The sequence below is a fragment of the Sylvia atricapilla genome, chromosome 2, assembly GCF_009819655.1.
Source record: "Sylvia atricapilla isolate bSylAtr1 chromosome 2, bSylAtr1.pri, whole genome shotgun sequence".
Taxonomy (NCBI): Eukaryota; Metazoa; Chordata; class Aves; order Passeriformes; family Sylviidae; genus Sylvia; species Sylvia atricapilla.
In genome coordinates this window covers 47,244,964-47,270,144 of record NC_089141.1, presented here as the reverse complement: position 1 = coordinate 47,270,144, position 25,181 = coordinate 47,244,964, and the positions used below count along the sequence as shown (strand labels likewise).

At 36.9% G+C, this 25,181-nt stretch overlaps 1 protein-coding gene across 6 annotated transcripts in view; it reads right to left on the bottom strand.

The window, feature by feature from the left end:
- The window catches only part of FRY (FRY microtubule binding protein), a 159,655-nt gene that overhangs the window by 6,644 nt on the left and 127,830 nt on the right, over positions 1–25,181 (bottom strand). For 3 of the 6 annotated variants that reach the window (XM_066313153.1, XM_066313154.1, XM_066313155.1), the window contains exons 50-59: positions 24,374–24,448; positions 23,161–23,331; positions 17,331–17,531; positions 16,679–16,840; positions 13,424–13,587; positions 12,374–12,563; positions 7,991–8,140; positions 6,946–7,044; positions 6,406–6,489; positions 484–501 (exon numbers count right to left, since the gene is read on the bottom strand). In XM_066313153.1, the coding sequence (XP_066169250.1) occupies positions 484–501; positions 6,406–6,489; positions 6,946–7,044; positions 7,991–8,140; positions 12,374–12,563; positions 13,424–13,587; positions 16,679–16,840; positions 17,331–17,531; positions 23,161–23,331; positions 24,374–24,448 (1,314 nt within the window). Of the gene's footprint in view, positions 1–483; positions 502–6,405; positions 6,490–6,945; positions 7,045–7,990; positions 8,141–12,373; positions 12,564–13,423; positions 13,610–16,678; positions 16,841–17,330; positions 17,532–23,160; positions 23,332–24,373; positions 24,449–25,181 lie in introns of those variants that run through there. The other 3 variants (XM_066313156.1, XM_066313157.1, XM_066313158.1) reach the window with 2 other exon arrangements.

The following is a 25,181-nucleotide window of genomic DNA, read 5'->3' as shown; positions in this document are numbered from 1 at the left end:
AGGTCAAACTAATGATTCTAGTTTGACTAAGTATTTAGTTACTGTATCCAGCAATTCAATTTTTGTTCTTCCTGAGTAAGTATTAGAAACCAATAGTGGTGAAACTGTTCATCAACATATACACAAAACCCATTTGAACATAACTGCCAACTATTAATTGTAGTTTTTCACTAGGATAAATGGAAAACTATTAATTTAAAAATAACAAGAAATGTTTCCTGCCCCAGCATATTACATCCATTCAAAAGCTTGATTTGTAAAAATGTATGTAAATGACCATTTGAAACAGCATATGAGTGTCAAAATTTTAGCACAGTATTTTTTGATTTCACAAAACACACATTTTAGTCACTGCATTTAGAACCACGTATTGTATAGGAAAATTATAATAAAAAAGAAAACATACTCAGAAGTAAAACAGTAGAATTGGGGTGTATTAGCCCATCCACAGATGGACAAAAATATGAAAGAACTTCAACTTACTGCAAGAGATTCCATTTGCTACACAGCAAGCATGGCACAGGAGAAAAGGAAAGGAAAGAAAGTATAGTGTCAGTGTAATGCATGCAATAGGAAGCACAGCCCATCTGTAATAGCATAACTTGTCAGCAGTATTAGCAATGCTTGCCTCAACCTGATAATTGGTTGGAATATCACATTCAACATGCACAGCATTCTTAATAAAGTCAAGCTTTTATTCTAATGGTAAATTCCAGTCTAAATATCCTCAGTTAGATCTTCAGATTTATTAGTTTAGATTTATGCCACTCAGTAGCTCAAGAACTTACAGTGAAATATAGTTAGAAAACTCTTGAAATAATACTTTTATTTAAATTTGGTTTCTTTCTTATTAAAAAGAGCTCATATTGTGAAGTACTAAAAGAATTAGGAAGGATTTTCAAGTGATGAACAAAACCAAATTTTGCTATTTCTAAATATTTTCTTGTTTAAAAATACTTCAATTTTTTTGACAAATAGATCTAATGAAATTGGCAGGATAAGTTTTATGGCTGCTGGGCTTATTACTTGGCACATTACAATGGAAACGTTTTGCATATAACTTTCAAGTTATGACTATCATAAAGAAAAAAAATGCATGGAAAATGCCAGTTTTGTTTAACTACATGGCAATGCCACATGTTGAGACAGCCTCGTATCCCTTCCTCTCACCAGTAATGATTCACTGGTTTATAATTCTGAAGCTATTAAAATGCCAGCGTAAGTCCTTTTGCAAAAATAATAAAAATTCTAATTGACTTACATTAGCATTTCAAAGATTAGGGGACTAAGTGCTCTCTTCAAAACATAAGTGTTCCTCTTTTGTTTGCCAAGAACTAACATTTGCACTCTGTATTCACTTAATGCAGCTTTTCTTATTTTATAAATATTACAATCTCATTATATTTTACATGAAGAGAGTCATCATGTATATGCTCTAAGTAAGAAACATAACCACATCTGCCCAGTTATAGCCTGATGTCAGTGCGTATGCACACCGTTAATAAGCATATGGAATTCTTATTAAAATTATTTACCTTACCATGAATATAAAGGCAGAAAATACAGAAATGTGAAATAAGATTAACTTTGATGAGCCTAACAGAATATTTCAGTCTGTTTTCTTTACATTTGCCTTACTATTAAAATATATATATGAAAAGTGTTGCCCCAAACCCTGCACTACTTTTTCTACAAAACCATGACAAACTAAGTTTTACGCTCTTGTGGCTCTTAATTTTTTCCTTTAACATTGCTTGAATAGTTTCTTCTTCTATCTAGTACTCTTCAAAAAAACCCTTTATATCTTGGCTTCCATGCAGTTCACATAAATGAAGCTTTATAAAGCTAAATTCAAGCTAAGAGGAGGGCAAGAGCAGACAGATCACTGTGCTCCAATAAACTCAGAGGTGTGCTGGCTTGTGTTTTTCTTGTTGTCTCTCTTAAGCTGCTCTGAAGTTTAGCATGCCACCAAGTTTCACTTTGACTTTCAGAAATACTGGAATCCATATATAATTTCTAATTTGCCATGGAATTTACTTTAAGGAAGGGAGGAAGAGGGAGGCGGAAGCAGCAAAAAAGTGAATTCCATGGTCTTTTCTGCCAGAAAACACTGTCTCCTCTGTACTGCTTCCAAAACAAGGGCAAGCCAAAAAAAAGGGGTGAGGAGGAAGGGGTTTCACATTACATGAAAAACCCTTCTTCACTGGAAGAGAATATACTGGATACAAAATTTCCCATAGCTACTGATGCTCAGCTCCAAATTGCTCTCCAATATCATGATTGTAACTTCCTCTCTCTTTCAGCATAAAATAAAAGATTCCTTGGAAGTTGAAAAGAGATTAATTACTGGCTTCAGTGATATTTCTTTTATTCCGCAACAGCAAGGGCTCAGGTAGAATGATCATAGCCTTCACACTTTTTAATTTCTGGTTTAATTCTTAGAGTAAGGGAAGTGTTTTAAATTAGTAGATAGACACTACACAATCAGTGGTTTTGACAGCTGACACTACCAAATGTTTAGAGTACTTGGATCATTTGCACAATTCTTTAAGCAGCCAGTAAATGCAGCATCTAAGAAGGACACTCTCCCTGGCAGCAACACTTTGATTTAGATTTTTATTCCTAGAATTACTGTTTTGTACTGTTAGCAGACCAAGAAGACAGCAAGGCACTAATTTTCAGATCTCAGATTTTCTTGCTTTTTAAGGAATCATTTTTACATACTGAAAAGAGATGACAGTTACATAATTACTTCAGTCTTCAGTCATTTACTAGCACAGCATAACAAAATAACCACTGCATACAAGGGTTTATTAAATGCGAGTGCATTTTATTAAGGTATTCTATTTGCCTTAACATGTAAGCAGACAGAACCTTTTCCCATGATCTAGGAAGTTGAGTATATACACAAACTTGTTTTTACACCAGAGACAGAGAGAACAGCACATGCTGTGCATTCCTGAATATCCACTGGACTTGAAGGGTAGTAGAAACTATTCTGTGTGGGGAAATCTACACACAGCTGTGCTCCTCCTTTAGAAAAGCTGCCTACCTGGGCCAATTTTACCTCATTGTCAAGCCATGGATCTGTTAAACAACAGTCAGACAACTGACTATTAAGAATGTCTCGCTTAACAGTGGTCTGACTGTGCCTTGAGCTTTACTTTATCTCAACTCAGCTCCAGATGACTGTGGTCCCAATGGATACCCCCTCCAGCCTTATTGGTGGCCTAGAGTGATTGTACCTTTAGCCACAGGGAAACAGCAGCAACTATTTTCTGATTTCTGGGGCTGAATTTTTATGGGGTGCAGCATGTTTTAAATATCCATTAACAGTCTGAGTTTGCAAAGCTCACAAGCCCTTTAGCTTGTGGTGAGGAAGGTTTGAGAAAGGAGTGTACTGACTTTGGACTTACAGAATAAACTGCATGTCTCACTGGGAAATAAATACTTGTTCAAATTAGCAGCATTAATTGACAAGAAAATGAGGATCTTCCAAATACAGTTTTTCCGGAAAAGCAAAGAAACAAACCAACCCAGTCACTGACTGGATTTAAAAAAAAAAAAAAAAAAAAACTCCTTTCTTAATAAGGCTGAAGAATGTACTGATATCTGTATTCATCTAAGACTATCACCTGGACAGACAGCACAATGGCATGTGCAGTTATCTTTCTTCTATGAATTGACTCCTATGTCATTGAGACTCTTGCTTGAAGTAGCATCAAAGCTTACAAAGCACACACATCCAAATCATGTCATCTGTTGCAATAATAAGGCAGGGGAAAGACATTCTGGGACACGAGGCTTTTACCTGATTTCAGAAAAGTTGCTCGCTCTAGCAGCTGACCTAAACAACTTCTATTTCAAGCTTCTTTAATGTCAGAATAAGCAATTTTTGCCTTTGCCCATTTTCAATAACAATAGTCAACCAATCATGTGCAATTATTTTGAAGTAAGATCTGATTAGAGAAACTGTCCCAAATTAGTTACCAGCATCAGGAGGCATTTGTGATGCAACCACTCATGACAATGCTGAATTTGTCTCACATCTGTCTCATCTGTAAAGGGGTCTGTTTTCTCCTCAAGCTTTTTACCAGGTGGGGAGTTCTAACAATCTAAGATTTCTGCCTTCTGTAGAGAAAGCTGTTGCTTTTTCTTCCTTACAATTAATTCTGAAACTTTTCCAGGAGTAGCCTGGTTTTGTGCTTGGCTGAACAATTTTTCTTAGGACAGAAGTTTTCAGAAGGATTTTGGGCCCTAGACCAAACCTCAATGAGTTTAAGAGTTTGGGCAAGTTCCCTTGTGATTATCACTATAAGACAGCTTTTTTTCCCCCCCTACAATTATTAGATTCTTTAGCCTTTCATGTTGAGGGAGAAGTGGACAGGAAAGATAAGAAAACAAAACTTGCCAGTCTAGGAGTAATTCTTCCTTGTCCTTTCCTAATTGCATTTCCTCAGTTTCCCTGGCCTCTTCCTCCCATTACACTTTCATTGAATAAACAGATTGTTCCTCTGGGAAAAGCTGCTTCAGTTGAGTGAATGAGTAGGGGAAGAAAAGAAATACGCCTGTTCATCCTGTCAACTTCCAAGGAATAATACATTTTGGCCTGAATGAATAATGCTGGGGAGAAACCAGGGACTGCTGAAGGAATGAGAACCCTTCTTTTCAGTCTGATAAGGAGTATAAATACCAGCCCTGGCTTCACAAAACACACGTTTAATTCCAAAACAGAGAACACCTAGTTATAAAAACCCACACAGTTGAAACATGACATTTACTGACTTAGATGTGTTTAGGCCAGCTATATGAGCTCAGTTCATGGGTTATTCCTTCTCCTTAGCATTATTTCTTTACTTTTTCAAATGAAACAATGCAGTTGATCAGCAAGATGTGTAATTCTCCATCCCATTCTATGCATTTCCAAAAGAGAGATGAAGAGGATAAATTACGCTATCTTACAGCAAGGTATATAACACTACAGTCTGAAGTCACTGTTTAGGGTGTTTGTACATCAAAGGGAATGGAATGCCCATGCACATCCCAGCAGTGCCATATACTCCACCTCCCTCCTGCAGGAGAGGCAGTGGTATGTATTCCAGGTCTCTTTTTTTAGACTTGAGAATAGCTCATTTGTAACTTCCTTGCACACCATCACAATTACAGAAGAGACAGCATCTTATTTAAATGCCCTGCAAAGTGCCTAACTTTTGCTGGTGCCAGTGCTAGGTGGGGGAAGATTGAACAATTTTCCCACCGCCTGTGATTGCAGCCAGAGGATTTATTAGAAAATCAGATTTGCTAATAAGGTCAAGGAAGCCAAAATGCAGGGGTGGCAAGGATTTGGGATTCTTGGAAAATGGCATAAAAAACCAAAAAATCAAGGGAGTTCAAAGACAAGAAGACAAATCCATAGAGATGGGAAACAGAGGTTAAGATAACGACAGAAGAAAATAAAGTGACTTGGAGGAGAAAAACGACAAATTGAAACCAACATAAGAATAAAAAAAGATATTTGAAAAAAAATGGTTACAACAGGCAAGTCTGTGTTCTGAATATGTCACAATTATCTTTTGTAAAATAAAATATATGGGAAGAGGAAATGTCACATTTTTCTATATGCTGTTTGCTTGCTTCCCAATTTAGGCTAATTCTGTCCAGCTCCCTCTTTTTCGCATCCCTCCACTGTCTGTCTTCCAAAAGGAAACAGCCCAACAAAATAACATTCCTTAACTCATTATGCATCACCAAGATATCATCTGTTTCCTATACTTAGTATATCAAATAACAGTATTAACTGCTGATGGTATTGATATCTGAAAATACCATTCCTTAACTGGAATCAAAAAACATAAACAAACAAATAAATATATATGTACATGTGTGAATGAACTTTTTGTTAAAATTGATAAAGAGGTATTTTGCCTTAGCTCTAAATACTTATCTACAGCATAAATAATTTTGCTGGCCATTTTACAGTCACTGTTTTGTAACTGCTGATCTAAGTGTATTTCAACCAGACAATTTTTGCTGTTGTGCAGATGGAGACTGTAACTGCCAAAGATAAAATGGGAGTAACATGGAAGGAGAGTACAACAGTAATGATTTTCAGAGACACTGGAAAAGTGCTGCTGCAACGTCTTTCTGAAAGGGAGAGCACAGGGTTAGGGTCAGCTCTGCTTCTTTTCCATAGTAGGACAGCAGAAGTACCTCCTGTGAATACTTTCCAGTGGCCAGGACTCAGGCAACAACAATAGCTTCAGGCCTCAAGTGGGAAAACTGGATTATGCCCAAGCCCAGCAGAGAATCAAGGAGGAAGTAGAGCAGGCTCTTGTGGGTTCAAGAACAAGATATATCACACATATGTCACTATATGGGAGAGAAATAATACTGGCCATTTATTACCTTCTCTTCAGAGTCCCCTGGCTGGCAGGTAATAACTCCATCTCGTGAGCCCCCAGCAAACGTTGCTTTGCAGTTTGCAAGCCACTGTTTTCAGAAAGTAATTAAAGAAAATATGACTAAGATCTATGGTTTGATTCAAAGAAAGATAAGAAGTATTTTAGTTTCACAGCACATAACGTAAATAAAAATTTGGAATTGCATTTTTTACTACCATAGACTATGACAATTTGCTTTGACTGTAATTTAAAAAGTGTAGTCTTGATTTCTATTAGTATTTCAATAGCATTAATTAAGAAAATTAATTATTTAATAAACAGGAGAGAGACCAGGGATATTAAAGATACCGTTGTTTCTAATATTAAGGGATACAATAGCTACTTTTTAGTTCTGGTTCACATGTCCAGGAAGAAACATTCAACAAATCCAGTATTTGAAACATGTTTTTCTACTGAATGTTAGTTTAAACAGATCTGAGTGGATGTGCAGTTTCCTGACATAGCCTAAATACACAGACAAGATCAAGAGCATAATTCAGCATACCGAGAGCGTTGCCTCTTTCCTGTTGTTGTATGTGTCCAGGTACTCCTGCAGCTCTAGAACACTGAACTTCAGCTTTTCAAGAAGGCCACATGAGAGCAGCTGGAGAAATGAAATCAAAGGGTCTGTAAATGTCACTATAAAAGAATGCAAATATTGGTACACAATATAGGAAAGGGCATCCTGTTCCAGTACTAAACACTCTTTCAGTCAAGAAACTTTTCCTGATATCTAACCTGAACTTCCTCTGGCACAACTGGATGCTGTTCCCTCTTGTCCTGTCACTGGTTGCCAGGGAGAAAAGGACACCTGCCACCCTGCCTACGCTCTCCTTTCAGGCAGTTGTAGGGAGCAATAAGGTCTCTCCAGATGCTCCTTTTCTCCAGGCTAAACACCCCCAGCTTCCTCAGCCATTCCTCACAGGACTTGTGCTCCAGACCCTTCCCCAGCTCTGTTGCCTTTCTCTGGACACACTCCAGCACCTCAGTGTCCTTCCTGTAGTGAGGGGCCCAGAACTGAACACAGGATTTGAGGTGTAGCTTCACCAGCGCCGAGTACAGGGTTGCAATCCCTGCCACCATTGCTGATAGAGGTCAGGATGCCACTGGCCACCTTGTCCACCTGGGCACAGGCTGGCTCATCTTCAGCCAGCGTCATCCAGCTCACATCAGAGCTGACTCAAATGAAACCACTACACATATGACCATCTTTCATGCTGAATTACGTAAAAAATAGTTGCTTCTTTTTCATTTGTGGAGCCAACCGGGTGCAGCAGGCATCTGCTTTATATTGGGGTTTGGCACACAGGTTCAACACATCATAACAATTCTGTGAGTCTACGATTTTATACTGCCCATCTGTCACTACTGACCTAACAAAATAATACGGAAAATGAATGGAAATATGCTTCCAAACAGGAGATAAAAAATGTAAGACAGCAGGAGAATTCCCTTTTGACATATCTGTTCAGGAGTTGCTCAAAAGTGAAACAGCCAGTAAAATAACACACTGCAATGAAGTACACGCCTTTTGAAAGGAATATACTCACTGTTTCTGCATCTACAAAGAGGGTGGGACATTCAGAACATGATGTTAACATCTGAGAAGACCTCACAAACTTGGAGCCTATTCCTCTCAAGTTGTCTCCCAAGTAACTGGCTGCATCACATGTTAGGAAGCAGAATCTTTTCTGAATATTCTGGAAAGCAAAATACAATTTAGTACATTGTTCACTCGAGTATGAGCTTCTTTCCTTTGTAAACAAATGGCACGGTTGTTTTTCTTTGCATAAGGAAATCCAAAAGAGACCGTCTCCCTATGGAGGACTGAATGTCTGCTCTAGGATAGTGAAAAAGAGTATTCTGGAGACAGTGTACAGCTGGGCAGCTGTGAAACTAATTACAGAGTTCATCATAATCTAGTATTGAAATATATTCTTTCCTGTAAAGACGAATCAATCTTTATAAGCCTTTTAGCCACAGGCAGCTTTTTTTACTTGTTTCAACAGGGTTAACAGAGTTGATCAGCACATTACTTTTTCTGCCCATTCCGGGCATTGTTTTGTTAATATTCCTGTCAACTGGCTAATCACATAATATAATGGACACACTTATGCCAAACAGCAGCACAGAAAAATCAGAAAAAACCTTCTGTTTTCCCTGGTGGGAAGAACCTTCTTACTAAAACTTTACTGCTGCTTGGGAAGATTCCAGAAACACTGCACTGCATCCAGGAATTATTCTACTTAACAGATTTTTTTAATGTTTTGAGCCCTAAACCAGCCTAGTCTTTCAGAAACATTCTAGTGCTTTTCAGTGACTAATATATAATATATAATATATAAAAATGAATAAAAATAATATATTAAACTTGCACTAGCTGAAACAATGATCTTCATAAATACCCATCAGTTTTCACCGTCCAAATATATCTCACTGAGGCCTAGTGCTCAGCAGTTGAGAGCAACATGAGAGTGTTTTTTAAAAATAAATGTATGCAACATTTTTGTATTATTCATTTCAAGTTACCAAAGTTATTTCTCTGAGGAATGCACGTTAGGACCTGTACCACAAGTATGCCTCATTGGAGAGAAGCACTTCCCAAATGCCAGTCTTGATGACAGACATAGAAGTAGCTTGTTACTGCTCCTGTACTGGTGCATGGAACTTAAGTACCTAAAATCAGGTGAGTTGAATTCAGACTTTAGTGATAATGCAAGCTGTGGGATTGAGTGATTTTCTTTAAATGCTGAATAGGCCCTCAAGCTGTACATAGGCTGTACACTATCGATGATTTATAAAATGGTCGGAGTTCCTGTACCAATCAATTTCATAACTACTTATTTGTGAATCTCTCTTGAAAGCATCTGAACTGCCCATCTGAGCAGAGTTAGGACCTGACAGACTGCTACTGGCCTTACTGTTTCCACCATCTTACTTCAACACAGAAACAAAGTGCCACACACCTCACTCAGCACATGGTAAAGATTCTCTGCTGCACTGAGTCTGTTAGAGGCAAGGGGTATCACTCATTAGCACCAAACCAGGTAAGCAATTATTTTTTATGAGCAACTAGCAGAATCATCTGAATCATAGGGCTTGGTGACAACTGGAGATTTACGCCTGTGATGTCTTCTGGAAAGAAAGATTCAGCCAAGTCTTTGTGAAACTGTTGCTGATAACTCTCTTGGCAAAGCAGAGATATCTAAATTTGAGCCTAACCAACAGAAAAGACCTAGCTAAGAACAAAGAGGTGGAAGGAAATTTAAAATGACAAATTATGAAAGAGAATACAAGAGACATTGGTTGAAAAGAACCTCTGGAGAACATCTGATGCAACCTTCAAGTGGGACTATTGCTAACACCAGATTGTGTCAGATGTGCTTTTAACTAGCTGAGTCTAAAAATCTCCAAGGTCAGAGCTTCCTCAAGGCTTTGGGTAACCTATTTAGTTGCTGCAATGCCCTCCTGGGGAACAACAACTGAGTTTGTATATCTGAAGCAGTGAAGGAGACAGATTACAGAAAAAGTTACAGATATTCTTCCTCTAATCCTTTCTTTTTCAGATATTCATAAAAGCAACAATTAATCTACAGCTAAGATGATAATGGTCTTGAAGAGTGTTGTAAATTATTAAGTGTGAAACAGTGAGAGACTGTACTTTGCTATCTATGTATAATAATTCACGAAATATATTTATTTTGTGATTACGTGGACTAACAGTTTTATAATAAAATATCATCACAGCTATGTCCTTCTGGGTGCAGACTACAGGGGCTGAAATCTATCAAGCAAGGTCTGAATGCAGTATATATTTTATGAAATGGGACTACTGTGAATAGTAATGCCAGCTGTCAGCATATTATGAATAAATATATATCTGCATATAGTCACTGTGCTTTGTGTCCATGTAAATAATAAAAAAATAATCTCAGAAAGTTTTCTTCTTAACCTCAGGTTTCCTCTCCTGGGAAGAGGACTTTACATAACAAAAGGGCTTGATTGTAGAAGGTACTTGTTAAATCTGAAATCTACTTGTCTTGCAGCTGACTGCTTTGCTGAAAGATGTTTAATTTGAGGGAATACAAAGAGGCAGAAGTAAAAATAATCCAGAGATCTCTGACCTCTGACTCGTTTACAGGAAAAGTACTTAAATAATTTCAGGAATTTTAAACAAGTTTAGTATGTTGTGGGCAAACATCCAAGATACCATTAACTTGATACCATTAACACGACTGAAATGTAGGTGCCCTGGAAAATGCACTTCTTTCACTTCACTAAGTATTTAGCTGACAAGCTCCTCCAAACAAGGATTTTGTTTCACAGTCAAGTATTTTGGCAGTACTTTGCATTGCAAGCTTAGCACATACAAGACTTGTTTCTGAAATTTCCTGTTAATGAGGGTCAAAAGTCAAAGTTGGCAAATGAGTAGTAAAGTTTAATAGTGCAAACAAAATACATTTCCAGACAAGCTGGGATCTTACAGAAAAAAAAAAAAAAAAAACAAAAAAAAAAAAAAAAAAAAAAAAAAAACACAACTCCTATTTTTTTTAACACTGAAAAGAAGAACAAAGTTATTTTGATAAACTAAAAACATGGCAGTGACTCCAGCTAAAAACTGTGACTTGTTGATATTATTAAGGCCTTTTTCTCTCTCCTCCAATATCAACTGAAGAAAACGAGTAGGGTATTTTCTGAATATAGGGCACACATGAAGTGTGTGCATACTAGGATTTGGAGTTAAACAGGTAATTTACAAGTAATGTCTTTCATGACACTGTATTATTTATTTAGTCTTCAGAAGTGTGCCACCAGTCCCATTTCACCTCTCTAAAGAGGAGAATCAGGGACAAATAAGTCTCTAAATACTCAGACAGGGCTATTAACCTCTAGGACTGAGGTTAAGACAGAAAAGCTGACATCATGAATAAACACTCAAGTCAGCACTGGGTTTTTTTTTCTTCCAAATGGTTATTTATCAGTGTTTACAAGAATGCCTGTAAGACTCCCCTATTTATAGTGGCATAATGTTTAAAAAAGGACAACATACAGGTAGATAAGACACTCAGCTCCAGTGGAGGACAGAGGAAACATGATGAAGAAGAGATTCTTACTATAGGATGCTTCTTTCATATCAGGTTAGCCTTAGACGTACAAAAAGATCTTGGAACTGTGTATTTATTAGCAGGGTACCCCTTGTTAATAAAACGCTGTGTACTATGAGATCATAGGTACTTAAACCCTGCAGAAAGTTACCTGGCTACTGCTTTCACTGCTGGAGCACACTAAACATCCTGCAGCTGCAGGAGAAACAATTAAACAAGACTTTCAAACTAATTACAGGTAAAACCAGACAATCATTCCTTAGAACAACTCATACATTTGACTCTTTCTTATCTTTTCGCAAGATTCATTTCTTTGCAAGCATACAGTTATGGAAAGGAGAAATGATTTCTAATCTTCAGACTCGATCTCTGGAATTTATGTTACGTGATGGCAGCTGGGTATTTCTATTCAGATGAGTAGGTACCAACCATTTAATTATGCTGACATGTACATGGACACGCTCAGATTTTAAGAGTTTGTGATAAAAGAACAGATTAACAATAGTTTGAGATTAAAAGGGTTATTTCCTTGTCTTTTGCAGTTACTGTTCTGGCAGTCTGTTTGTAAAGTACTGAAGAAAACACTCTTTAAATGAATCCTTATTTTGCAACATGACCTCCAAACCTGCAAGCATGAGATACATAGTATTTTCATGACAAAACTCATCACAGAAGACAGAAGAAAAGGTAGTACAGCAATTCTGCAGTATGCAAAATTACAAGGGTTATATATATTTATCTACTAGTTCAGTACTGGGGCTGCTATCAAGAAACACTAATTGCCACACACAGAAATTATGACTTTGCATCTTAAGCTTATTTTCTCACCTTAAACAGGGAAGAGAACACATGAAATGTATAGACTGCACAGGATCCATCGGAGTCGCACATGAGCTGGTTGATGTGGCTCCGCCAGGCTTCCTCTGCGTCATCACATGCTGCTGGCTGAAACGCAGCGAGGATGGCGGAAAAAAATGGTGAGGGAGGAGGGGAGGCATTTCGATCAGCGTCTCCAAAACTGACGGAGAAAACAGAAAAAGGCGATGAAAGGAGAATACCAAGAAGGTGGAAGATAAAATATGCTGTAACAGAGAGATAAAATCACAGGACCAATTACAGCACATTCCTGAAAACATTAATGAATTTTCAAACTACTTTTGAAGGTTGAAAAGATGTTGGCTACAAGAAGAAAATCCTCCAAATCAGAATCCCCATCTTTAGGCCATTATCACCTATCTTCCTTCATCCCAGACTTGAATTGTTTTTTTGTACCATCATTTGCAGAAGGCTGAAACTTCACAGGAGAGTAAAGCTTTCTCTCTCTTCCTCTCCCTAGGCTAACTGCAGTCTAACTCAGCATCCAAAACCTGAAAGAGCTCCAGATGGCATGTAAAAAAATCTGAAAGCCTTTTTATACCATATACTGGGGTCCAGCCACACTGACAAGCAACCTTAAGAACATATAGCTGGGATTTTTAACAATACTGAGACTTTCTTTCATGATAAATCAGAAGGATGAATAGACATCTGATATGTTGAATAGGTATCTAAGTAAAATCTCCATTACTGCAAATCTTTAAAAACCCTTATTTTTATTTTAATTAAGCATATTATATACGTAATGCCTAGCTGCATAGACGTACGTAAATATTGTATCCTATTTTTCCTAGAATGAAAAGCCTGGTTTTTTGTTTTGCCTTTTTTTTCAGTTGTCTGATAATTATGCAGGTGATTAGGGCATTGTCTTCTCACTGCTCCAAACTCATGAGAATTTTATAACTCCTGTGGCTAAAACATCCATTCCACTGACTACCAACTTTTTATAATTTTGTTGTACATTGTAAAAGAAGTTATGTGAATAATAGTGCATCAAAGTACCTAGCAAGAGCAAATTGATCCAGCTTGTCAGCTTTCTCTTCAGTTTCTGTCATATCCAGACTAAGGCTATCACTGCATTCAAATGCTCCAGGGAGTTCATTTGTAGAGCCTGAAAGGTCATCCTCATGGACTGCTATATCTTGTTCTTCAGGTACAGCTTCAGCCTAGGGGAGTGAATGATGATGTCTTAGAAAACAGCAAATTAACAGTAAGTTAATTCCTCTAATAAATAGAAAGCATTTAACGAAAAAACCCCGCCTGACAACATGTTAAACTGCACAGATATAAAGCCATGGGTTATAAATGACATGGATCAACTTACACTTCTTCAAAAATACTGTGTTTGCTCAACTTTCTGACTTGGATAAATATTATTTTTAAGGCATTTTTTGAACTTGTCTAGCAAAGAATTTCATATTTGATTCCAAAGCATGTGGCAACAAAGCAAGGAAGTAATTTTTCAGGAAAAACAATAGGGCTCTTCTTACTGTCTGTCCTTGTCACTTAACACTTTATCGTGTCCAAGACTGTACTAAAGCCTCTCAGAATATATTGAAAACAATCACTGTCTGGAAGACTATGTGCAATTTTAGAACTGGGAATTAATTTTAGCATGTCATTTACATTCAAGAGGAATCCAAACATTCTAACAGGCCACTAAATTATGCTTAATTTCCTTCCTTTATCATCCATCAGCACCTAAAGCTCATGATTTCTTTTTGAAACATTCCAACTTCTCTCATATTTTTAGTATGAACAAGTTTTGTTTCAGCTTTAATCTTTTGGCTTTTTTCTGCCTCATCCATAGCGTCCAAAGGGATGACTGCAGTGGGTTGCTCAAACCTTTGTGCAGATGTACCCATGTACATGTACATACAAGTGTTGGGAATTAATAGGGAGGGAAATCTGTGGCAAGTGGAATCAAATGAGAAAAGTGGCCCTCTGCAGTTCATCAAGTCTGCTTGGATCCTATAGGTGAATTAAGGAGATTTTTATTTCTTCACTGCAATGACAGTTTATAGGAGGAAAACATTTTGATGGGATAGAGCAAGGGAGGAAGGAAGAGAAAGCAAATACCTCCCACCCACTGGAGTCTAATATGATGCCCCAAAAGAAAAATAGAAAAGTGAACTTTGAATATTCATGGAGGATTGTAGTACACTTCGAGAAATATGTTAGTTTAGGTAACTTGATAAATACATAATAGAGCATCATGTGAATTTTTGTAACCCTCATAGAATTATCCCACTATATTTAATAGAAAATAAGTTTAGCTAATTTAGTGCTGTTAACAATAATGTCTGGATTATGGCATTGAAGCATCTAGGAAGAGGCTACATAATCAGTCTGTTTCTCTCAACTGCTGTATCTATTTAAAAGTTGAGATATTTTTGTTTTTGCTTATGATGCAACAACTAAACATTCTGTAAATCACTAAAGAAGGAAAAGAATTTCTTTTGCATTGATGACACTTCATCAGCTCTCTGAAAAGAAGAATTCAGAGAAAAAGAGAAACAGTAAAGAGCTCAGATTTTGTGTTACAAAATTAAGTAAAAACTAATTAGGTGTAAATTTCAAGTTTTCTGACTAAAAACTGGGTAACTTCTTCTTTACATCGACTCCAAATTATTTTGAGTAAGAATACAGAAGTATGCATACTAGCATAAAATACCTTTGAGGCAAAAGGCATTCTGTGCTTACCAATTCAATTATCTTTTTAACAGTTGCAATCTGGGCTATATTTCAAACCAGTATCAAACCTGTACCAGGACTAGCTGAGTTTGCCTGTCAATTCCACAAGAAACTGCTCTGATTTTACATTCTTCGCTTACTTATTCCAAAGCTTTTCATTTTTGACGAATATTGGCACATGGGACATTAAAGAGATTTTGACAATAAAGATTCCAAACCCCCAGACATACACTGAGCTGCTAAGCTGTGATTTTCAGTTCCTAATGTACACACCAACAGCTACTGCAGCTGGATGCATGAGATCAGCTGCAGTTACCACCTGCAAATGTGTCTGTTCTGACTGCTGCTTCCTGAACTGAAATTCTGCCAGCTTCTGCTGTTTATGGTCGTTATGTGGTTACTTGCCTACCAACAGTTGTTTTGACAAGTGATAATGAGTTTACCTTCTCCACAGCCACTGTTTGGAGAGGTTCCCCTCTTTCCTATCCTTACAAACACTTCCCTCCTCCCGTTCTTTCTTCCTACTGCAGCCACTTCTGACACAAACAATTTGTTCAATATTCAGCACAATTCCAACCTCTTTTTCTTTGACCTCTTCAGAAGAAGTTTCCATTACTTCTGAAACATGTAGTGCTAGCAGTATCAATTTTTTGTATGGCTGCATTTGGAGGGGGCAAGGGCAAGAAGGAAAGCCAACAATTACAGAAGATATATTCTTCCTCTGCCCCAGTCTCATACACTGCTCTTTCTGCAAAAGTCACACAATTTAGACATGACAGAGAAGCTTTACTGACAGAAGCCAACAGTATCATCAAGCCACTAATTCACATATACCCTCCAACACCAGATTATATTTCTGGAGAGACACTGAAAGGAGTAGGTTCACCTCATCTCTCATGAGCAAGTACTGTAGAACAGAAAATTAAAGAAACCATCCCCATATTGATAACGATTTACCAACCTTGCTCTGTCTGCATCTTCTGATAGAGCTCTCTGAAATACACTCTGCTGAACATGGTTGTTGTATCCTTGCAAATCCTGCCTCCCCACCCCCAGGATGGTTTAATATTGTGGTCATGAATTTAAAATTTCTGTGTGCCTGCCAAAAGGCAAGTACTGAATCCAGGGCACACAACTGTACAAAAGGTCCCCACATACAAAAATATTTCAGAGAATACACGCATACACCCACCACATGAGCTGGCATATTGCTCTTTAGTTCAGCACGAAGAACAGAAGAATACTGCCTTGGAGTTTTAACTTGTAGCCAGTTCATGAACTTGTCTTCTGATGAGCTTGTAGTATTTTGGTGCATATATAGAGCAACATATTTAAGAAACAATAAATAAAATCTCTTAATGAAGAAAGTGTAAGTCGAAAGGCAACGGTGTGAAAGTGCAGTAGTGCATGAATGTATTGTACTATGCCACTAGACAGAGGAAGCCAGAATGTACTTTGATTTCACAGATAGAACCCTTTATGAAAGTGTAAGCAAAAAAAAATTTGTAACAGTGTTACATAAAATACAGTCCAGTTGGAAAAGAAAGAAAAAAATGTATTCACCTTGGGTCCTTCAGACACCTGGAGATTATTCATACCAGGCAAAGACACATCAAAGCTGGATGTTCCCATGTTAAAATGATGAGGGTCTGCTGAGGTTGTGTCACATGACGTTGAAAGTGAGTCCATATGATTTGCATCCTCAGATGGGGAAAGATTTATAATCTGTTAAAAGACAACAAAAGCACAGAAGAACTAAGTATACAGGTATCCTACCACATGCTGCTTTCATGAACATGCAAAGCAGACAGTGTCTCAAAGTGCAGTGACAGTGGCTCTCTTAGTTTGTATATAGACACAACTCTTTCAGCATTTCTGTCACAAAAATTTTATTAAAAGCATCCCAGAAGTGAACAATGAAAATCCGACACCGTTTGCCAGCCTGGAGTCTTGTCCTACTTTTTAAGCATTAAATACATCAGAAAGATTTACCACTGTCAAAAATAGTCCCATAGTAAAAAAAGGCAAATAATAAGATCTGATGATTCCTGTGTTTCAAACTTTGCATTAAAATTCCTGTTTACCTTTGCAAATAAGGGAAAATGCACCCACCAATTTCAGCTCATATGATTGCACCTGGGCAGTGGAAACTAAAAGCCCAGCTTATTTAAACCCATCACCCTATCTTTTCCTAAATTTCAACTTTGCAACTTACTAGGTCTGAGTTCTCCAAGATTTGGCTGGTGGTCAGGTCCTCCTCTTCTGATGACTCATCTGAGTCCTCGTGGTTCATTTTGTTCAGGCTGGGTGTGCTCCCTGAGAGCTGGTTCTCTTCCATCAGCTGCATGTCACACTTGTCCAGGCTGTCCAGGGACCGTCTGCGCACTCCCCAGTTGAAGTTGTCCATGCTCTCACCCTGAAATCAGACAGAGGGTCAGCCTGCTTGATATAAAACTATTCATACGCTAACACCTGATCGAAGTTAGCTCCAGAAATATTTTGATGTAAAAATATAGTAAAAAACTTGAAATAAGCATTATCTTGTTTGTTCACCTGGGGATAAGAGCAGAAGCATGGAATGGCAGTTAAATGAACACTCAGTCTTTTCAGTATTAGATATTTTTTCATGCATTTGCTAATTAAAGAATTTGTTTTGTAAGTCCACATATACACACTCCTCAATACCAGTAGAGCAGTGATATGCAAAGAAAAAGATTGAAAGCAATTTTAAAGGATTTTTTCATTATATTTAAAAGTATTAGAAGCACAGTTACTACCAGTGGCTTAATTGCAAAACTTAGGTTAAAGATTTTAGATTCTTTGCTTTATATACATAACCATAATGGTGAGTTGATTGGAACAAATCCTTGCTTTACACAAAAAATGTAACATCTTAAGCAGCATACATTTTAAACTTTTATTCTAAGCCCATATTGCTAATTTTTGAATCTACTCAAATGATTTGAAACTATATTTTGGGAATAACCTGGTGAGTATTGCCTGTGATCTCACATTTTAAAAAGGACACAGTCAAATGGACCAAACATTTTATATTTATCAGACTTTCAGTTCTGATCCCGCACACGGTCACATAAAGCTGAGTTCATTAAGCAAATCGTGTAACCATTTCTTAGGCTGGAGAACTGATAAAAAGATCACTCGATTTCTTTCATGTATAAAAATGACAATTAGTTTTCCACCCTTTTTCCATTTATTTACTTCATATATTTTTTCAGTAGACTGCATGCCTTTTCCCTGATTGCAATAATCTCTCGCTCCCCTCCTAAGTCTAGCCAGGTTCCTCTCTGGCAAACGCAGGACCACATCCACAGCTGCTCCTGCCATGGACCTCCAGAGGCAAAAGGGGCCTTACACAGCAAGAAAGGTCTCCTCAGCAGTATTCAGATGCAGTTTTGGGTACTTTTTTACCTAGGTGAAAGCTCTCAATCCTGCATCAACATGGGAAGGAAATTTATAGACAAAAATGTTCCCTTTTAGGGTTCAGGGCTGCCTGTTTTAAACAAGACTCTGTAAGCAGCAACACTCTTAAACAAGCAAGTCAATTGGTGAAAATTCAAGCTGACAGTGATATTTTAAATATTAGTTTGAAAAATAAATAGTTCTGCCTAAAAAATAGTATTATTATCAAATAATTGATTATGATTATTTCCTGAGTTTATGCAGATCAAAATTATGTGCAGTCATTGAGAAAGAGGCCTCAGTTCAGTAAAGTCCCTTAAGCAGTGTTGTGATTTTAAACACTTGAGCGATGCCCTTTTGGGATTACTCAGACATTTACTGAATGGGGACCAAACTGCATAAAGTACAATGAATTAAATTGCAATCCTACCTCCTTAACAATCAACAAACTTGCACAAATTGATCTTATTTTGCATCATTACCATTTAATGCAATGGACTTTGGAATTTGAATAGGAGGAAAGTTCAGCTCACCATTTAAAGGAAAGCTCACCATTTCATGAACAAATACGATGAAAAAAAAATTTAAGGAAAAAACACCCCTTGCAATTCACAAGAACATTTAAAATTAAGAAATGCACTATAATGAAGAGAAAATGAAGATGAAATTGTTATGAAGCCTGACACATTACTGCAAGAACCCTGTGTCTTCATTCTGAGACTGGTATCATATAGTAGTTTTTGTGTGGAAAGACAACAGAACACATCTGACTTAAGAAGTCAGGCCTCTTTAAATCATAAAAATGACTGCTGGGTTCCAAGTTATTTATTTTAACACAATTTTTTGTTGTCCATCCTCTCCCTCAAAGGCTGGAGGACACATGCAGCAATGAGACATCCTCCAAAAACACATCAATTACTGAACTAAAAAAATGACAAAATGACATAAATAAGCAAGCAAACAAAGATGACTGTCATTACAACCTAATCCTCATGGTGCCTAATAAAGCCATCAGTAAATTTAGTGGCCCATGTCTATGGGAATATTCCCTGTTGCAGTTTCATTCTGCAATGCCTTAAAAAAGGAAGACAGCAAAAAGAAGAAAAATAAAAAGGACACTTCCAGTGCATGCTGTTAGAAGGGGTGGTGAATTAAAAGTGAGGGGAAAGGGTAAAAGAGATGAAACACTGTAACTCAGCCTTTGGATTGCTACAGCGGCATCCAGAACCATGCTGAATTTAAACAAAAGGTCAGCACGTGTCTATGGAGTTGTTATTTTTATAGTCTAGCAAAGATGTATTTGAGAGGCTGTTCATTTTTATCTACAGCAGGAGCAAAGACACCTCCCATCTGAAAAGTCACCAGTGACAAACTGGTGGAAAACAGTCACATTCTAAGTGTGTCTGGCCAGCAGCTACCACAGAGAACTTTCTACAGTCACCACCCTCTGGTAAAGGAGCAGATGTGCCCTTGCAGCTACTTGAAACTTTACAACAGCCCAGGGGAAAGGAGAGACAGAAGGGAAAGTAATCCTCTGTGGGGCAGAGCAGTAAAGCTCCTCCACAGAGGTAGTAAGAATCATGCAAAACCTGTTTCACACAAGTTTTCATCCTTACTGTGTTGAAAAAGTATGCAAAATTAATGGAAACACTCAAATATTGTAGGGTATAGGCAGAGGTACTGTGGAACTACACAGTACGGCACTATTTCCATATGGATATCCATATGGATATCTCTTACAGTGCAGGCATTTTGAGACAATGATTTTTTTGGGGGTTGTGTTTGCATAATAACTGATGTACAAACTATCAGAAACAGATATGCAAAATTCTGTGGTTACTGATCTTTGTATTATTTGTACAACTCGTTAAGTTCTCTATAATTTAGTTCTCTCTATACACTGACAAATTTAAAATTGAGATTCTAAACTGGCAATGACTGATGTGTCTTTTCAGTTCTCCTCACAGGGTAAATGAGTCCAGCAAAGTTGGTAGGACCATACAGTTGTATTAAATTAGGCTGTAGAGATTAATTAATTTATTTGATTAAATTCAGTCTGATACCAATAATGTAAACTGTCTTAAGAGATCTCAGACATCAGCTTAGCAAGTTGCTAACAGGAGACACTAAGCCACAACAGAAAGGGTAGAAATTATATATAATTTGCTCCTACAAACAAATGGCCCAAACTCTATAAATAATGAAGTTTCTACACCTTAATCACGTACAAAGATATCACATGGAGAAAGGGCTCAGTTTGAAAAACACTAATACTAGAATTAAGGTATTTTAAAATTTATGAAGACTGTTGAACATGTCAAAAAACAAACTTAAAATTAAGCAGAATTTTTGAAAAAGACCTCAAAAATATTTCTAATGCACGACATAAAACGAAGCACCTGTCAGAAATGCAAGCACACACACACTCACCTACGCACACACTGAAGGGGGGAGGCAACAGCAAAACTATGATGTTATTCTACAATATAAATTTGCAAGAAGGCATAACATATGCTGGCACATCTGAGTTCAAGTAGTACTCTTACCTGAAGTTCCTGGGTAGCAGATATAACAGATAGAAAAACAAATAGAAAGAATCTATGTAAAATCACTGCATTAAAGACATCATAGACAAACATTTGCCTACAATTTTAACAAATATTATCACTGAAACTTCAGCTCTACCTTTTGAGTCTCAAAATAACTATTTCTTGCTTTCACATCTTTAGGAAATTTCATACAAATATACCTTATGGTCTGGGGATGATCCAAGTCTGTTAAAATCATAAACACTTCTTTGAAGTTGCTTTTGCTAGCTTTAGTTTTCTAACACTCTTTTTTCATTTTTATGAATATTCTACACTCAGATATGATGTAAATGTTACAGTTTCAGCTCAGTCGTTAGAGAAATAGCCTTTTACACCAGGTCTGAATTTATTTTTAAAGCAGTAGTAAGTCAAGTCTGAACTAAACTTTGAAACACAATCCACGGCTATTTAAAAACCACTAAGTGAAACTCAACATTTTTAATTTTACTTCACATAAAACTAGAGAAGCTAAATATCTGTTTCATGACCAACTTAAGACTATTAGGATATCAATTAATTCAGGCCTCAGTCTTGAATTGGCCACATGTATAAAATAAATCTTTGCAGAGTCATAGTCCATGAAAGTAAATGTATTTTAAAAGGAATTGTTCTGCACAATATATATACACTCTATATGGTTTTAAGTGGTGAAGAGAAAGAAGAAATTCCTCAATTTCAGTGGACAAAAAAATTGTCATGTGATCCTCAGCCAAATTGCAGTCCTACATCTTTGTAATATCTAGAAAGCATTTAGGACACAGAAATTGCTGCAGCCAGTATATTTTTGCCAAACAACTGGCATTATTGTTTTATCATTCATCCTTGTTTGGAACCTTGAAGCTCCTTCAATATTTGTCTAATGCATTTTCAACCATTGCTGCCAACTACCCTTTTGGATTTTTAATTTTTTTTTTCCTTAGCAAAGTCATGGGCAGCTGTGAGCCAAGATTACTAATTTTTATACAGAAATTCCTGACTTGGAAAAATAAGAACTTTGGGACATTTTTTTTTCATTCCTTCATCTTTTCCCTTAATTGGAAAAAAAAACCCCCCAGATGTACGTGAGTTCACAACTGAGTGTTATGTTTATCTTAAAATTATTTTACTACTGTAATACAAATAGGTAGAAAAATGAGTATTTCTTCCTGCACACATGCTCCTCTCAGGGCTAAGAGTGATGACTGAGAGAATTCATGTTAAAAACAAGTCCAGATTATGATAAGTTGTTAAACTCTAGGTTTGCTGAACATCTGAGTCTTAAGTCCTTCAAAAGAACTAACAATTTCTGAACTAATAACAAAATTGTTAGACTTGTTTGGCAATGGATATTAATTTTTGGTCTTTCCTAATCCAATAGAAAGAAATACCCCAAGTTTGATATTAGCAAGGTTAAAGGGTGTAGCCCCCTAAAATTTTTAAGTTCTTCAAATTTTTCCCTTCAGCAGTTTCAGCTCAAGGTAAGCTGACAGGCTTCACCTGTCAAGACTTGATCTGGCTGCTTAGGATTTTGTTTACCTCCTGCATGAAATGATGAAATCACAGACACTTCAGCAGAGTGGAAGGTACATCTCTAAGTGATTTCATCGGCAGTTGCAGGAATAACAGCAGCCTGAAGGCCTGAATTAATGTTTCAGATGGCTTCTTATGAACCAACAGATTTGGAACAATTTCATTTAAAAAGTTTTTAATCAGCAAATATATCTAATTTCTTAACAATTTAAATCTTTATAAATTGTATTTAAAATAAATTCACTTAAAAATAAGTCCACCAAAAAGGTACTAGAACAGAGGCTTTCTTTTCCACTACCAGTTTTGCAGTGTATCCTAAAGTAGATTCAGAAAGGAAGGGTGTGGTAGTCTTTTTACTGGTACGCTACTGAAAAAAAACACTAAGTGAAGATCGTAAATAATCTGAACTTAAAAGTACGTTTAGAGTTACACAGTTAAAGTTTTATGTTACAGGAAGAGAAGTGTTTAGCAGAAGGAGTATATAAGTGTTTCAATAAAAAAGGCTGTTTCAGAGAAAATATACTGTACCTCCCCATCTTCCAGCTCAACATCTAGGAAATCAAAGTCCCTAAAGACTCTGAATTGTTGTTCACTGTTTGAATCATCCATATTCTCCTGCTCCCTTGCTCCGTCTTCTGAAGAGACCAAGCTCGTCTGGTGCTCAATCAGATCCAAATCACCACAGGAAGAAAAAATCACCTACAATTCAAAGGATTCCTTTTGTTACAAACTGTTCCCTCTGGTTGTTTCTTCCTAAAAGCTCTAATTGGTTATTCAGAAGACTGTATTTCCAGTACACACCTAATTCCTTCACTGAGTATTTTTAGAACACTCTTTATTATTTATGTTGGACAGGTGCCTTCAGATTAAACTTGTACAAAGAAACAACTTCATACTGTGGGAACACATCCAAGAATATTACAGCTACCTCCTAATGGCTGCAGATTGATGTTGCCTGAATGTTTATAGACATATATAGGGACAAAATTCAGGGAACTTAGCAGAGAAAATACTGTCAAGGGGATGATATAGTAAGTTCACTTAAAAACCTCTCCAGTTAACAAGTTGTTAAAAATATGTCAAGATTAGAAAATACAAGCTATATTTTTTTCTTTCCTACTGAGTATACTTGTATCTGCAATACAGTTGCAAAAATTAAACAGTTTCTTGCAGAAACAAAGGACCTGTTCTCCATAATACAAGTGACATACATCATGTTCAAAAGCATTCAGAAATTTTTCTTTCTTCTGCAGAAAATATTTAATAAATATTTTAAGAGCTTCCCACCTTGGGTGATCAATCACCCTTTTCCTGGCACCAGATAATGCTAATTTTTAAAGAGTAACATCAGAACTAGTGTCTAATGGAAAAATCAGACACACATTCCCTTTTCCCTCCCATATTATTTCTGTAATTTAATTTTTTATTTAATAAAGGTTCTGGGTTGGTAATACAGAGGTCATTACTCTCTACCCACTGAGATGGCGTAAGTAAAACCTTCAGCATCACAGATCCTCCCAGGAAAACCACACATAGCTCTCAAAGTGAATCTAATTAAGTGAAAGGGCCATTCACTCCCTGGTCCATTTGCTGAGAAACACAGCTTGGGCCAGTACAGATAATGACAGCAGTGACTTCAACACTATACAAATCTGGTCAGCAACTTTGGGAAACACAGCTCTTTGCTTTCAAGGCTTAGGACACGATAGAACAACAAACTGGTCAATACAAGGACACTTACTGAAGGGTTTTTACTCAGCCCAACTTCCTGACCACACAGGGAAAGGACATGCACCAGCTTCTCCTTTGTCCTTTTCTAGAAAACAAGATGTTTCTCAAGTGAGCATTTTTTTTAACCACCCATTCTCCCTGTGGCTAGAAACATACATTAGCAATTTTTAATTAGGAGGAACCAACAAAAGAATTAGTCATTAAATGCTCAAAGGATTGCTTTCAGAGCAACTATGCATCAAGGAAACATAAAAATAACTGTTAATGATTTTGCTTTTATTATATTTAAATCAGTCTATAAATTCCATTGAGTATATTAAGGAAACATTGGATCATATGCACCACTTCAAAAATACAGTTCAGAAGCCTAAAATTAAGCATGTGCATTTTTTTTTTTTTTTTTTTTGTAGAATTGGGTCTGAGTCACTGCTATATAACCTGCTATATCAAAAAAAGAGAAAAGAACAAAAATTAAGTTTATTCTTGCATGGCTTTATTTTAATTGGAAGATAACCAAAATCATTAAGGTAATCAAACATCAATTCTAGGAAAATTTTCTTTTTATTGAATTTCCCAAGGAAACAACTTTACAAATCGCACAAGCTATCTACCTGCTCCCATTGAAAATAACTCAGCTTGTCTGTTGTGTTTACTCAAATCTGACCTAGACTTAGGAGGTCTTAAAGAGATGCATTCCTGCAAGCTGAAAGAAAAACAGCTTCGGGATAGAAGACGGACATAACTCAGTCCATTTTGGAGTCCAAGAAAGACACTCAGCACACCGGGTCAGATGTTGTGCTGCCACTGCCCCAGGCAGC